The sequence below is a fragment of the Meriones unguiculatus genome, chromosome 2, assembly GCF_030254825.1.
Source record: "Meriones unguiculatus strain TT.TT164.6M chromosome 2, Bangor_MerUng_6.1, whole genome shotgun sequence".
NCBI classification, from domain to species: domain Eukaryota; kingdom Metazoa; phylum Chordata; class Mammalia; order Rodentia; family Muridae; genus Meriones; species Meriones unguiculatus.
In genome coordinates, this window is record NC_083350.1 from 94,675,882 (window position 1) to 94,692,316 (window position 16,435).

The following is a 16,435-nucleotide window of genomic DNA, read 5'->3' on the forward strand; positions in this document are numbered from 1 at the left end:
TTACTACATGCAAGTTAGCGTCTACAGCCAAAAATCACCTGTTCCAAAATGTCAAGAAAGCTGCTGTTGAAAATCCAGATCTGAGATGAAAGGAGAGGAGGTCCTTCCCAATCAGTGGACTTGGAAAGGGGCAGGGAGGAGATGAGGGAAGGAGGGAGGGTTTGGGAGGGAATGAGGGGATACAGAGTTAATAAAATGTAACTAAAAAAAAAAAAAAAAATCCAGATCTGGGGCAGGCAATGGTGGCACATGCCTTTAATCTCAGCACATCAGACAGTTGGATATCTGTAAGTTCGAGGCTAGCCTAGATTGCAGAACTAGTTCTAGGACAGCCAGGGCCACACAAAGAAACCCAGTCTTGAAAAAGAAAAGAACACCTGATCTGCAACACTTAGCTCCTGGAAAAATCTTGGTGAGTGTCATCCCAATTACAGAGGTGAGATTTAGAAAGGCTTGGTAACTTTAATGCTGAGTTTGAACAACTGGCAAAGCAAAATTCAAAACAAATCTAATTTCTTCTAAGCCCAGGGTATTTAAACTTTACCAAATCAAATACTTGTTAAACTTTTTCTGTTGGAGTATTGGGGAGGGTAGCAAAGAAGGTAAAAATTTCCAAAATTTCTCCTACTATTTTTAGCACTTAAAACAGAGAGGACTGTGAAAAGTTGTTACTTGTGAACGATATCGACTCCAAATTCGGTAACTAGTAACTAGTTTCCTATGATTGCTAGACTACTTACAAGTGGAGAAATTAAAATTCCAACCGGCACGAGGTCAAAGCCTGGCCCCCTCCCGCTTGACCAGCGACACTTGGCGCACCGCAGCAGTGCCTAAGCTCTGACAGCCCTCTTTGCCAGGACCAGTCCAGAAGAGCGGAGCAGATTTCATACATCAACCACGTAGGGACCGGTCCGGTTTCACCCACAAACCCCTTCCCCGCTAGTTTAGAGAAAAGTCTCGCCGGCTTCCGCCTGAAGCTAAAGGGCCAGAAGGCCTCCCCGCCCCTCGGAAGGCAAAGACCACCGAGGCCCGGCTTGACACTGTTTTTGACGCTGGCGGGATCTCGGGCCCTGAAGTGACCGGCGCTGGCGGAGAGGCCCAGACCGTGGAAGCCGCGGTCTCGCTCAGGTCCGCGGGGAGGATGGGCCGGGGTGCCTCGATGTGTAACCGCGGAGTCCCGTCCAGCCCGCGGGCCCGGGAGAAGCGAACCGCCCAGCAGCCCCCCGCGAGCCCGGCCGCCCAGCCGCACTCTGCGAGCTCCCCGGCCGCCGGCCGGGCCGAGGAAGCCGCGACCCCGCGGTGACAGCTGTCAGGCCCGCTCCGTCGCGCCTCCCCTCCCCCTCCGAGGTGCCGAGGCGGGGTCGCCGAGCCGCCGCCTACCGGTGTTGTAGACGTGCAGCTCGTCCGCGATGCCCTCGTTGCCCCCGCCGAAGATGATCATCAGCTCCCGGATGGCCACGGCTCGGTGTCCGTGCCGGGCGCGGGGCACCGGCCCAGTGAAGGAGGAAACCCGCCTCCAGTTAAGGAGGCTGGGAGCCGCCATCTTCCCAACCCCCGCCCCTCGGCCCACAATGCCCCGCGCGCCACAGGCCCCACGGCTCGTGGGGAGGCAGGCACCGCCCGCAGCAGCGCGCAGGAGGCCCTGCACGTGACCCACGGCCCCGCCCCAGGCCTCGGCGACGTGGCTCTCGGGGCGCCGCCAAGATGGATCCCCTCCCGCCAACCCTGCCTACCCTCCTCTCCCGTGGCTTTCCGCGGGGTTTTCCGGGAGGACTTACAGCCTCGTCCTTTAAGTCCACTTTGAGCATCTTCCGTTTGGACGCGTCACACCCTCGAAACTGTCACCACAGGCCCTGGAGAAAAGCTGCCTTAGAGGTTCCAAGTGCTGGGAGCCCAGGGAGGGCCTAGGGCAAATCTGTCATCCCACAGGGAGGTCCCCCAGACTGCAGGCTCGCCCACCTGGACGGTGGCACCGATCAGATTTGGAGGACAGTCCTCAGCAGCAGAAGTTAGAGCCCCCGAAGATGATTTTGGTTCGTTTGCTTTAAGCAGGGGCTTTACTTGTCTTATTGCCGTGACAAAATACCCTGACCAAAAACAAAAACAAAAAGGAAATCTTCGAAGGACAGAGGGTTTGACCGGACTCACTGAGAAGCCAATGAGGAGGCTTGGCTGGAAGGGACTGGTTGCATTTCAACCGCGGAGAGCCACAATGCTGGAACCCAGCTGCCTTTCTCATTATTCAGTCCAGGATGGCAGCCCAGGGAATGGTGCCACGCACATTTATTCCCACCTTAATTAAGCTAATCTAGATAATCCCTTATCGGCCTGCCCACAGGCTTGTCTCCTAGGGTAAATTAGATAGTATCAAGTCCACAATATTGACCATTGCAGCAAGTCATAGTGAGCTAACACAGACAGGTTTCTATACCCAGACGTTAGAATCCTTCTAACTGTTCAGTAAGGTTGGTACTATTATCTCCCCTTTGTGCTTGGGGAAATGAGGCATATGCTACAGAACCTTGCTCATGTATACACAGAAAAAGACTCCAGGCAGGATTCGAACACGGCTTCTAATTTCATGGCTTCCAACCTTAAGCACTTATTGTCCCTGACAGTAGCCATTTACAGCCCTTAATCCCACCCCAAATGCCGTGCAGTTTGATTCCATACTGGATCATAAAGTAAGAGTGAAATTGTTCTGTTTGTGGGACTCACACTAAATGAGATTTAAACTGTAACTGACAGGCACACACATGAATGCTCAACCGCGGATTGATGAACATACTAGTTTCACCATAGTAATCTTTTATTATCCAAATGTCTACTATAGCATCATGCTGTCTGCCTTAAATATACACATTTAAATTTATTTAAAAAAAAAAGGAAGAAAAAGGTACAAGTTCAGTCAGAAAAACAAATACTTAAAGCAATTTAAATCTCTGTCTCCTATTACCAAGATGAGACTGTAGGGAACATACACTGTACAACCAATTTTCTGAAATTCCTTTTCTTTTCTCTCGCCAGTTTAATTTCTCTCATTCACCTACCTCCACTCCCCTTACAAGTAAGCTAAACACACCTCTCTTAGCTTTCATTCACCTAAGCTTTCTTGAAAGAATTCCCTACATTTAAACATGTACATTAAAACCTCTTGCTGTTCTTTTGGTTCCTGCATATTATAGACATGCCTTGGTGTGTCCTTCTCTCTCTCCCTCTCTCATGCTATGGATTGAACCCAGGACCTCCATGCTTAGCACATATTTCACTGAGACCACCTGCCTGGTCCCTGAATTATCCTTTAACTTAATTTCATCAAATGGCCCTAAGGAGTATAGGAACTAGAGCAGAAAGATGACTGGGAGCATACGAGAGATACAATGAGTACTTATGTTTCCATTTGTTGCATAACTCTTAAATGTGAAGAGTCCAAACAAAAGTGGAAAGGTTGTTACAGAAATAAGTTTTCCATAAACAAAGAGTTTAAGGTGTTGTACTTTTTTTCTGAGAATTCAGTGTTTACATGATAGTTTTATGTTGTTATTAATATTCTTAGATAAAAAGATTAAGTGGAAACCATTAGAAGTTGCGAACCTAGTGGCTTAAAATAGTTGAACATTACACAGGAGTCAGAGACAAACCTATCTATGAGTTCCAGGACAACCTGGTCTACATAGCAAGGTCCAAGACAGCCTTGACTATGTAGACAGATCCCATTAAAAAAAGAAAAATGCAACCTGGATTTGATTTCCAGCACACAAAACACTGCTTACAAGCATCTGGAAATCCTGTTTCAGGGGATCTACACCCTCTTCTAACCACCATAGTACCAGGCATGCCTATGGTTCATAGACATACATGTAGGCAAAACACCAATACTCATAAAATGTTCAAAAAGACTACAATTTTCTCAGAGCTTTAGAGACTAGAAGTCTGAAACCAAGCTGTTAGCAGGACAAAGCAACAACATAGATGATATGTAGGAGGAAAGATTGGAGAGGACAGAGGTGAAGGTGGATGAGTAGAGACACCTCTAACAAACCTGCTTTTAAAGGTTGTCAGAAGACAAAAGGGAAAACTGGAATTGTTCTATGGGTTTGGCTTTGAAAACCACTTCCACCTTTATAAACCTCCCTTTGCCTGTGGCTTCTTCTAAATCAGTCCTCGCCAAGTTCCCTTTTGACCTTTATTGCTATTCATGTTCTATTTCCTTCAGAAGCCATGCAGAGTTCATGTAGGAGGAGGGAGTGTAGAACTTGCAAATTAGGAGGTAGTAAAACACGTTCAGTGGAGGAGGAGGAGGAGGAGAAGCCAGAGAGAATAGAAGAATGAGTGAGGAAGTGCAGAGAGCATAGGTAGTGTATTGTTCTTTTGAACATACACAGTCTATTGCCATGAAAGCAAGAAAATGTGCTGTACTCAGACAAGATCTTGCACATAGTTGTCATTCAGCAAGATTATAATTTTTATCATCTTTATTCCTATCCTATTCCTGAGCTACAGACCATTGAAGAGTCAGTTGTAAAGCAAGAGACTGTATCCCCAGGGTAGCAGACAGCTGTTTGTAATCTTCAAGGTCTTGGTTGAGGACTCTGAGGAATACTAGCAGATGGGCTCAAGGACAGAGAGTCTAAGCAGGCACTGTTCTCAAGATTAGGGAAGCAGATGGTAGATGAGAAGTCTATTTACAGATCCTAGAGCTCCAGCCATGGGTCTTAGGTGGAGCTGTAGCTAAGGCATGGAGAAGACCAAGGTAAGAGCAAGGCATGACTCTAGGCCATATGGGATCTAACCATGTTACCAGAGCAGAGACTTAGACTCAAGAGCCAAGGGAGAAAACCAGTTACAGCATGTGGGTGACAGGGAACCTAGTGCCAAGACTTGGGTGCAGAAGCCAGCAGGTGGGGCAAAGAGCCTAGAACACTGAGACTCAAGCTTCCAAGACAACCCACAGCTTCAGTCCATCAAGCAAGAGCGATTGAACTTCTCATTTCCCACCCCTTGTGTGTGATCTCGGAGGCCAGCTTTGAAAGACAAAGGCAAAAACAAAACTAACAAATAAAAAACCTTATCAGCTTGACCCAGTCTAGTGACTCATCAGGTACTACAAAATCCTTCCTTCTTCGGTCTTAATAGGTATTATCTGAGGAAAATGTCTCTCCTCTAAATGTTGTTTTTATTTCCTCAGATGAGAGGATGAGATAAGAGCCATTCCCAAGCCTTTCTAGTTCTTTCTGAACTCTATCTTGATGGTTCAACTTAGCTGTTCTGACCTAAACTCCTTTTCAAGCTGACTGATTCAAACTGGCTTCTCTTGCTTCTGACTGAATTGTTCTGGCCTCAAACTACTTCTGGCAATATGTTCTAATCTTTTGGTTCACTCTCATTCCCTCACTCGTTCTGTCTTTACTTGTGTCTAACTTGTTCTCTTTGAAGCCTGTCTCTGTAAAACTGTCCCCATAAGAAATTCTCGGTTAAAAAAAAAAAATCTCTCTCCCTCTCCCTGTGCTGCTCTTAAGTAGCCTCTCTTTCCTGTTCTTGTGAGAGTTGGGCATATCCTGTCTCTGACTCATTCTGTCAAATCTTTTTCAGATTCGATACTTTGTCTGCCTCTCAATTAGACATCACTTTCCAATATGGCTGCTTTTTTCTATAAACCAACTTTATCTTTATTGTTTGGAATTAAAGATGTGTACTAAGGGTGTGTCTGTATTCCAGCTAGATCATACTGTAATCCAGAGCAGGATCACATATACCTAGATAGAAGGTCTTTGGATGTAATCTTTTGCCAGAACAGAACAGCAATGTTAAGATTAAGATTTCTTTACACCCACTTTCACCCATTAACTATGAGCAGCTCCTTAGGGAGACGTGATCTTCACAATCCTCTACCCCCATCATACATGGGGGCACACCAGTAGGTCCACTCTTTTTTAATTAATTTATTTTGTGTATATGAGTGCTCTATCTTGCGTGTACACCTGCGTGCCAGAAGAGAACATCAGATCTCAGAAGATAGTTTGTAAGCCACCATGCTGTTGCTGGGAATTGAACTCAGAACCTCTGAAAGAGCAGTCAGTGCTTTTAACCTCTGAGCCATCTCTCCAGTTCCCATAGAGCCACTCTTACACAGGTGTAACTGCAGTGTTTTTGAGCTCAGAAAATCCTCCTACTCATATTCATGAAACAACCCTAGCTTAATTCAGTGGGACACACACACAAGATATAAAAATAGAACAGAGACTGATTGGCAAGAAGGAAAGATTCAGCAGAATTGAGGAGAGAGACAAGAAGATAATGGGGGCCTGGCCATCATCAAAACATACAGAGGTACGAAACTGTCAAAAATAATGGGTAAAGAAAAATATAGAGATCACCTAAAACATTTTGAACAGACTAAGCAAAGGCCGATCCGGTTGGCTCGAGGGTATAATAGTTGACCTTCAACTAAAAGAAAAATGACTCAGACACATAGTTTAATGATAAATGGCACCACAGATTAAAGTACACATGAATGGCAGATGTTATCACGTTTAGCCATAAGCCCATGTCCTAAGATAAATGCATCATTAAGTAAATGGTGTGAAGTGATATCATGGTATGATATCATAGAGAAGCCTTAAGCATATCTAAATATTTATATATAACTACATAATATAATATAAATTTAATATACCTGGGCTATATAGCATAGCTTATTTGTTACAATAATGATTATGTTGTTTTTTTAAAGACTTTTTTGATTAATTTTAAGTGTGTGGAGGAGTATGTGCATGTTTGTGTGCAAGTACCCTCAGATAAACTGCCAGAAAAGAGCATCCGATCCCCTGGAGCTGGAGTTCTAGGTGATTGTGAGCTGCTAATCAGAGTACCATCAATCAAACTCTGGTCCTCTGCAAGAGCAAGAAGTACTTTAATCACTAAGAAATCTCTTCAGCTCATTGATTTTGTTTTTAAACTTTAGTTAAAAAACAAACTAAGACACAGGAGTTGGAGCCTCTGGGCTGGAGGCGGTATTGGCCCCCGCAGCCCAGGGTGCTGTGCTATGTCCCTATTCCTAACAATACTTTTTAACTAATTGATTCACTTATATTTATTCACTTACTTATTTTGAGATGGGGTCTCTCTGTGTAGCCCTGCTGTCCTGGACTTGCTCTGTAGACTTGCTCTGTTTGAGGCTGTCCTCAAACTCACAGAGATCACTTGCCTTTGCCTCCCGAGTGCAGGGATTAAAGATGCACCAGCACACAGAGCATACAGAGCCTTGTAAAAATCTCCACCTAGACTGCAGTGAGCCATCTGGGTCCTCCAGGACTTTGGCCTACTCAACCGTAATCTCTGCTCACAGCTTGTGCGGCCATCTACAGCTGCACGGAGTGGGCCTTTGATCCTCAGAAAGGCGAGGTTACTCCACTTCCAGCAGCAACGTTTCAGATAGGAAGAAAGGGCAAGTCTCCAAATGGTCCTTTGCCCAAAAAAATGGGAGCTTTCTAGGAAATTCCAGACTGTAGATTTCCACTTGTATGCCTCCCTTAGCTGCAGAGGCATTTTTAACTACAGAATGCTATCCAGGTAAGATATCTGTGGCATTTATATTAGAATGAATAAAGAGAAGAATTAAATCATGAGGCCACAAGCAAAGCACCAGTCATCACATTTGTACAAAGTTACAAATAACTTATTGTTATAATTATTTTTCTATTTCATACCCTAGGTTTCTTTATTCAATAGCAGTAATAAAATTTGTACAAGCACTAAGGAAAATAGTATGGATAGTCCTCAAAAAAATGAAAAAACAGAGCTTGACAAGATAGCTCAATGGGTAAAGGAGCCTGCTGGGCTGAGGCTAAGGACAGGAGTTTGAGCCCTGCAGCCCACGTGGTGGGAGGAGAGGACTGGCGCCCATAGTTATCTGTTGATGTCTGTGTGCGGAATAGGATACATGCGTGCGCATGCACACTAAATAAACCACTGCAAAATTAAAACAAAATTACAGCGTGAGCCAGAAACGCCACTTGGGTATACCTCCAAGACAAATGAAATCAACATGGTTCTGGTTATGAACTGAATGTCTCATGTCTATCTCCCGGCCCATAAGAAATAGCTGTGTCCCTATATTCACTGAATGCTGCTCACCACAGCCCAGCTATGGAAATGATCTAACTGTCCAGTAATGGATGACTGCACTAGAAATCATGGTATACATGTACTCAACCAGAAAAAGAAGATCCTGACATGTGGAGCAACATGGATGAACCTTAACAATTACTACAAAAGCTTTTATAAACAATCTAAAATGTTGAGCTTAAAGAATCTGAGAGTAGAATAATGGCCGCCAGGGATGGGAACCAGGAGAGAGGAGAAAATGGGTAGATGTTTGTCAAAGGGTACAGACGTACAACTGTAAGACAATCACATTCTGGGAAACTAACGTACAGTATAGATGGTGATGTGTTCATCTGACTTAATAATCATTGTGTGTGTGATAAACAGTGTGTGTGTGTGTGTGTCCTACCAGAGCTGCTAATAGATGGAGAAACTGAAAACCTGTAATAGTAAGTAAATATAGCAACCAAGCTCCAGAGTCCACTGGGTACCATTGCATCCTTAACATGTCACTGACAGCCTGTATCTCTCTCTCTTCTCATTTATTGATACAGAGGAATCATGCATACAACATGGAAATGTTGGCCATAGACAAGAAATCTCTGTGTCCTCAAAGCATGGCAGGAATAGAAGAGAAAAGGGCTGGAGTCAGAGACATTAGGGAGCAGGGGAAAGGACCCAAAAATAAATGACCAGAGAGATTTTAGTTACTGTGAGAGGTAGCTTCCATGAAGACAGCTACTGTTCCAGTTTTGAAGCTCACTTCTGAGTGCTTATCACCCACTTACTCAAGAGCAGACTTATAGTGAGAATTTTGGAATTCGGGTTTCTTTAAAAACACAAAAATATTATAAGAATATGTTTCCATTTTAATTCCAGCTATGGGACTATGGAGCTGCTTCACAGCAGCTGACTATGATTTACCCACGCGCTCGTGGGGGTGTGGTTTTGTCAGCTGCAGATATTTTGTGTGATTGTGTGACAATTGGAATTCTGGGGACTTTTCAGAAGGTACATAAATGCTAGGGCCCGAGAGCCAGGGTGGGTTGTTGGTAGGTTGTTAGTTGGTTGTTGGTTGCAGTTTGTCAAGTAGTCATGTACAAAAAAAGAAACAACAAGAAGAAATTAGATATCCTGACGTCGAAGATCAAGCTTGTCCAAGGAGCTCAAGGTCCCTAATCAGCAGGAAGTAGTTTACCGATATTGTCCACCCCTTTCAGACCTGACTTTATTCAGGTATCTCTTTCCTTTCCTCTCTATCCTTTTTTCTCTCATCTAGTGTTAGTGGGATGAAAGGAAAGAAGGTGGAGATGGGTGGAAGAAAGAAGAACCTGCAAAATAGCAAATGCTGGTTACACAGGGTGACCTGGCATTCTCCTAGTAGATGAGAGAAAGGAAGATAAAGATGATCCTGGGAATGAACTGACTGGACGGGCATCGGCACATATCTGAGGCCCACTACCACATCTGATACGCTCCCAGAAGGTTATCAAATGAAAATTCAGGCATGAGAGCCCTGCTATGAGCTGTTGGCTGGGGGTGTCCAGAGTCCCCCCAGTGTAGATGCTGACAGCTGCTCCTGGGTGCTCAGTGCTAAGCAGGGTGTCTATGTTGCTCTTCATCTCACCACAAGGCTCAAGACACAGTTCAGAAGAGAAGGTGGAAAGAATTTTAAGCTCAGAGAATTGGGGCTGTGATTAAGTGCACTTCCTGCTCTTTCAGAGAACCCAAATTTGGCTTCTCGGGTCCATGTAGGAAGCCTCACAACCACCTGGAACTCTGGCTCCAGGATATCCAACACCTTCTTCCTGCTTGCTCAGGCACCGCACTCACATGTACAAATCCACACTCAGACATATCTACACATATATACACATTAAAATTTTTAAAATGAAAGAAAAGGAAGAAAGAACAAGCAAGAGGAGTAGGAGTGCTGTAAAAAATTGTCTTCTTGACAGGAAATGACATTGTACTGGTGAACTCACAGACCTGTCCAAAATCTCTCCAGTCAGCGTTCCTCCTGCATGGGGGAGGGACACTGAGGTCCTATCTGGAGCAGCTATTGGCAGTTAATGGTCGGTGAGGAGAGGGAATGACTTTTCTTCAGCGGTGCAGCACACGATCCACTACATTGTTGCAGGAATCCTGCTGTTTGAGGTTGTAGTTCTCCTAGTCTGGATAGTCATTCTGAGCTTGGCATTAGAGTGAGGACCCCCTCTTTCCCAGCAGTGCCTCCTACTCTCTGCCTGACTTCATCTCAAGAGTGTCTTTGGACACAGAGGACCCTAACCACATTTGATATATGGCCTCTGACACAGCTCCCTGCTAGCTCTCCCCTCCCAGAGCCTGTATGATAGTTAGGTACTGAGTTTCCATTCATGTGATAGGAGCCTGGTGTTTAATGCAAATCAAGCGTCCTTGAAGTGTTTAGTTCCAACCAATTATGTACATGTACACTTGGAGCCTCCACCCACTCCCCAAGGGGTATAAAACCTTTGTTCTCTACCTAGCTCCCTGAAGTGGTTGGGGAGGATCGCTGTACAGAGCTCCATGGCCATTCCAGGCTCGCTCCTCGGTCTCATGCCCCTCCTGGCTTCGTGGGCTGGTGGGAGACAGCCCCCAGGCAGGAGGAGAACCAATAGTAAATACTGTCACCACCTCTGTCTCTCTGTCTCTCTCTCACACACACACTTTTTTTTTTTCTAAACAAAAAGGACCTGGTTCAATTCCCAACAGCACGTGGTGGCTTGCCACCGTCTGTAACTCCAGTTCCGGAGACCCCAGGCCCCTGCTGGCCCTCAGTCAGCAGGCACGCACAGAACGCACATACATGTGAATCTGTGTGTCAGTGCGCTCAGAGTCCCACTCCACTGAGAGATATTCGGAATATTCCCCTTCTCCAGCTCCAACTTGAGAAAACACTATCTTCAGAGGTGTTAACATCCAATCCCACAGCTGCCAGCCACATGGGCTAGCGTTACTTAGACATGCTTGGCGCAGCTGGAGAACTGAGTCTTACATTTTAATAAATTTTTATTAATTGGAATTGGAAAACGAGGGGCTTAGAGAGATATGACTCAGAGGTTCAGAGCACTGATCACTCTTCCAGAGGTCCTGAGTTCAATTTCCAGCACCCACATGGCGGCTTGCAACCATCTGCTGCTCTCTGGCATGCAGACAGAACACTGTTTACATAATAAATACATTTTTAAATTGAAAAATGAATACTATATTTAGTTGTTAGAACTACTTTAATTATATGTAAAACAACCTGGGATATGTGACCGCAGCTGGGGATTAAACTATGGCCCTGTCTATACTGGACAAGCCCTCTTTCCATTTTTTGTTTTGAGTCACTAATTATCCAGGCTGGCCTCAAACTCACACTGCATCCGGAATATCCTTGAGTAAAATAAAATACATCATTATTTATACTTTTATTAATGTTGATGATTTTTTTTTTACATTTGTTTGTTTGATGGAAGGTCTCACGTAGCCAGTACTGGCCTTGAACTCCTGATCTCTACTGCCTCTTGTCTCCCAAGTAAGTGCTAGGATTACACCTCCGGGCTCTTATTGAGGGATCTTGGAAACTTAAAGCTACAGTGTGATTTGCATTATATTTATGAAGGAGGGGACTGCTTGCGATGGAGGCAGCAAGCAGCGCCTTGAGAAAGCTAGCGAGGGGCCATTGAATATGTTCCATGATCCTCTTTCCAAGCATTTGCTCTTCCATGGGTTTGAATCTTTTACTTCAGAACAGCCCTGTTTTGGAGAGTTTCACACGCAGACACACGCAGACAGAGAAAACTGAGCCAGGAAGTCTGCCCCAGCCAGCCAACCTGTCCTGCCTTCTCGAGGAGCACACATCTGGAAGTGGTTTCAGGGATCCTGCACAAGGCCTGTATTCCCAGCGGCTGAAGGAGGGGAGGAAACCCGAGCCACTGAAAGCCAACGCAAGCGGAGGTGGGTGTGGACGGCCGAGGCACACGGTCTTGGAAGCAGCATATTGGCCCTGGGGCTCTCTAGCCCTTCGGAGTTTCCAATGGGACCTGGGAAGCAGCAGAAACAACAGGAATCTTAGCCGCCCCCGCGAGACCAGCCGCAGTTTGAACGCTCCACCCTGCGGCGGTTCTGGAGCTAGGAGCCCAAAGCCCACCCTCACATCCATCAGGTAAACAGAGTGATTTACAGCCAAGGTTTCTTTCCATTTCACCTCCTCTGTCTATAGCGCTTGTTTGTTTTGCTGTGGACTCAAAGAAGTAAATCAGAGGTGACAGACTGCCCCCTCCACAAACTTAATCCCCTAGTGTAAGGTAGCATCCTAAAGAACCTTCTCTATTTCAGTAAGTCCAAGATGCTCGGTGTGCAAGCTTTTTCACATCTTGGGCTGTTTTTGCAGAACGCAGTTTAGCCTGGACCTTCCTCCCCTGCCCTGACAGTGTGCTTTGTTTGCACTAGATTTGAAGCTTGAAGATCAGAACAGCGATCAGCGTTAGCATTTAATGTGAGTCTGTTTCTGAGCCAAAATGACTTAACTGAGTTATGATTCATGTTTTTGGAATCTGTCCTGAGAAACTCTTCTGGGGCCTCCATACCCAGTAAGAGAGCTGGCAACTGCCGGATTCTGTGGGTTTGTTGCCGCAGAGAGTCACAGTGTTTGCTTTAACATCCCAAGGCTGTCCTACGCTCCCTTTAGCAGTGCATGCAGTAACGGGTAAGTCCGATAGACGCTCACAGATAATTTGTGATAGAAGTTAAGAAGGGATAGGAAACACAGAGCTTGAAAAGAGAACATAAATTCTATTCAAATGTTTGACTATCCTGTGAAGCCTCTGGCCCCTGCAGCCTGCTAGTCAGTGTGACCCCGAGGGTTGGGGGTGGGGATGGGGAAGGAGGTTGGCTTTGCCTTTTCCTTTTTCTCCAAATGTTTTGGCATTGCACTTCTGTGCAATATCCTTTTCGCATTACATAACGGGATTCTAGTCCTCCCTCTGATACAGCCAGCAACAGAGCTGCGTCCTACATGAGTGAAAGTGCGGGTTGTGTGCCGCCTGGGAGGACCTTTTAAAGCTCACTTCTGGTCACACCACAGAGCATGTGCATGTTTCCTCATCTGCAAACTGGAAATAAAGTGATATGGTGTCATGTGTGGCAAGCAGGGTCCTGCTTCCCTGGCAATGCTGATAATGACAGTGAAGTCCACAGAATTGATCACACAACCTGCACTGGGCAGGGCCCTGCCCCCCAGTAAATTCTTGCTCTGACTTTCTGATGCTTCAAATGTTGCTTGTTTTTCAATGTCTTTTCCCCAAGACTCTGCCTTTCTCGTCCCTCCACTCAGATACCTACCCCAGTTCTATATTCTCTCTCTTTTGTCTTTGCTCTTCATCTCTGAGGGAAAGCCATGGTTGTTAAGCCATGGTCGTTAATTCACATCCCCAAAGAATAGCATTCTCTTATTGCTTCCTTGGTGTCAGAGTTATTAAAAGAATGTTCAGAAGGATGTAGTCCCATGGGGAAAGAAGCTCCCCAAACCTTCGGACAGACCAGAAAGTAGAAAGGCCCTTTAAAGGCCCCGAGAAGTATCACGATGAAGAATTCTACTCGAGGACGTGAAGCTCAGTGGTTCCCAAAGTTGAAGCCTTCAGTCACATCAGTGAACGTCGCTTGGAGCATGCTCTTCAGTCCCCTGCTCTGACCACACTTGTTTTCACTTTGGCTTCCTTATGAAATCCATTTCATAGCTCTCCTGGTGAGCCTCCAAGCCTTGCTCTTCCTCCCGTGTTGCTTTGGTTTGGATGTGGGTGTGGTCCGGATCAAGTGTTTAAGACTTGGTCTTTATGTCAGGGTTGGGAGATGGCATAGAAACTTTGGGAGTGATGATGCCTCTTGGGAGGTGTTTACATCACTCAAGGCATCTCTTGTTCAGTTACAGAGCTCATGCTATTTCCACTACTGTCTTAAACATAGCCTCTCATATTTAAATCATTCAACAACAACAACTGTTTGGAATTGACTTGTAAAATAAATCTTTGGCGCTCTGAATTTTGAAGTATTTTACTTCCCATGTTTATCTAAGTCAGAGCTAATGCCCTTGGCCACTGCCTGGTCTGGAAGAACTCTCCTCCTGTCTGGGCACAGGCAGCTGCTAAGGCAGTCCATGCACCCTCCTCAGGGCTGGCTTTAAACATATGCCATCTTTTCACAGGTCTAGCCCAGCTCTCTGTGCAATGCTTTTTTCCTAGTCAAAGCCTGAGGCCCTCTGTCTTTTTCCTTGCCCTCTTTGAAGCTGTCAGTGTCCAGTACCTTGTCTTGGGAATTGCTTGTCCCATCATTGACATTTAGTAAATCCCAGCTCTACCTCTGGCTGAAGACAGGCTGACAAGCTTTTCTACACAGGAAGGTTGACTCTCACAGGGAAATCATTCAGTCTCACTGGGTGGTGGTGGCACAGGCTTTTAATTCCAGCACTCAGGAAGCAGAGGCAGGTGGATCTTTGTGAGTTCGAGACCAACCTGGTCTACACAGAGAGTTCCAGGACAGCCAAGGCTGTCAAGAAACTCAACTCGGAAAAACCAGAAATAAATAAAGAAGGAAAGGAAAGGAAAGGAAAGGAAAGGAAAGGAAAGGAAAGGAAAGGAAAGGAAAAAGAGAGAGAAATTGTTCAGCCTAGAGAAGCAATAGGACTTCCTGTCCAGAACCTTTCGTCCCTGGAGTAGACCACTGGCTCGTCTTTGCTAAGTTGACTTCTTTCTCAGGAGTGACAAGCAAAGTGCCAAGAGCTGCTTTCCCTTGCTTTCTCGCTCCTTCTGTTCATTCAAACTGTCTTTGGGACAGGACAGACAGACCTATCAGGGAGACACAGTCTGCCCTCAGTCATCATGCTGAAGACACAGGCACAGTACGATTTTTAGAAAACAGTATGGAAGTTGCTGTTGGTGGTGCACACATTTAATCCCAGTACTCAGGTGGCAGAGGCAGGTAGATTGCTGTGAGTTCGAGGCCAGCTTGGTCTACAGAGGGAGTCCAGGACAGCCAAGGCTACAGAGAAACCCTTCTCTGGAAAAAGGAAACAAAACAAAAAAGTAAGGGGTGGGGAGAGAAGAAAAGAGTGTGGAGAGTTCACAGATAGATTGTGAGGCCACCCAGGAAGGGTGCTCACTTCCTGAAGGAGGTGGAAAGGGTCACCCAGGCAGGGATGCCACCTGAATTGACTCTGACAGGCAGACTGCAGAGCTTGGTGTGGAGGGGCTGGTGGGAGCTAAAGAGCTGTCCAGCGTGGCTGGAGGAGTGGCATTGAGGTTGACTCCCCTTAACCTTCAGTGTGTACAGTGAAGGCTTTGGAGCAAGAATGGGTACTCTAGTTCGGGGAGACAGGCTCATTTTTAAAACTGGAAGAGAATTGTGTATGTTTAGAAGGCACAGCGTAATGCTCCCAGTCATGTGTATAGTGCTTAGGTGGGTACATTGGTATTCAGTCACTTCAAACATTTGTCATTTCTTTGTGTTGGGGACATTTAAGATGGCTAGCTATTTAGAGTGTGCATCTCCGTGCTGTCGCCTGTAGCTACCGTGTGTTAGGGGATATCACGTGTTATTCCTCCCATGCTGCTGTGCCTGCACACCATTTCGTCATACTCTCTCCATCCTCTGGCACCAAAGATCATTCAGAACAGTTCTAAAGCACACTGTCTTGTGTTCTCCAAAGCTGTCAGAGCTATGACAAATGAAAAGCAGCGGAAGTGACACCAGTTAACAGGAGAAACAACTGAAGATAGAAAGCCAAGCTATAGGACACCGACTGGGCTGGAGGGAGCTGGATAGGGATCACTTATTGGAATTAATATTATTTTTCTTAGGTCTGAGCATGGCATTTGGTTATGTAGGAGGTTATCTTTGGTTTGTTTGTGCTTTAATATACCCTTGTTTGTGTGTGTGTGTGTGTGTATGTGAGCATGTGTGCACAAGTATGTGGGGCCATATTTGGGCATGTAGAAAAGGACAATGTCAAGTGTCCTGCCCTACTATTCTCTTCTTTATTCCCTGAGACGGTACCTCTCGCCCTAGCAATCTTTCTGTCTCCGCTCCCTCACAATACTGGATGATCTGTGACACCGGAGAGATGGAGAGAGTACCGTTAAATGGTACAGAGGTGCAGCTGTGCAGGAGAAATGACATGTGATGGCTGATAACATAGGACAACGACGCAGGTGTACATTTTAAATAGCTAACCATCTTGAATATTGTGCCTGGCATTTTACATATGTGCTAGGGATTTGAACTCAGAGCCCCATGGTTGCATGGCCAGCACTCTTAACCACTAAGC

The 16,435-nt window shown here is 45.7% G+C and overlaps 2 protein-coding genes across 12 annotated transcripts in view; one reads left to right on the plus strand and one right to left on the minus strand.

Annotated features, from left to right (window-relative positions):
• The window catches only part of Hcfc2 (host cell factor C2), a 43,779-nt gene extending 41,839 nt beyond the window's left edge, over positions 1-1,940 (minus strand). For 6 of the 9 annotated variants that reach the window (XR_009589968.1, XR_009589967.1, XM_021640946.2 and 3 more), the window contains exon 1: positions 1,381-1,581. Coding sequence is in view for 5 of the 9 variants with exons in the window: in XM_021640946.2 (XP_021496621.2) it covers positions 1,381-1,543 (163 nt within the window). In the remaining 4 variants the exon portion in view is untranslated. Of the gene's footprint in view, positions 1-740; positions 1,235-1,380; positions 1,669-1,778 lie in introns of those variants that run through there. The other 3 variants (XM_060377840.1, XM_021640941.2, XM_060377841.1) reach the window with 3 other exon arrangements.
• Positions 1,941-11,946: 10,006 nt separating this feature from the next.
• The window catches only part of Glt8d2 (glycosyltransferase 8 domain containing 2), a 33,188-nt gene continuing 28,699 nt past the window's right edge, over positions 11,947-16,435 (plus strand). The window contains exon 1 of one of the 3 annotated variants that reach the window (XM_060377852.1): positions 11,947-12,280. The gene's annotated coding sequence lies outside the window, so the exon portion shown is untranslated. Of the gene's footprint in view, positions 12,281-12,693; positions 12,824-16,435 lie in introns of those variants that run through there. The other 2 variants (XM_060377854.1, XM_060377853.1) reach the window with 2 other exon arrangements.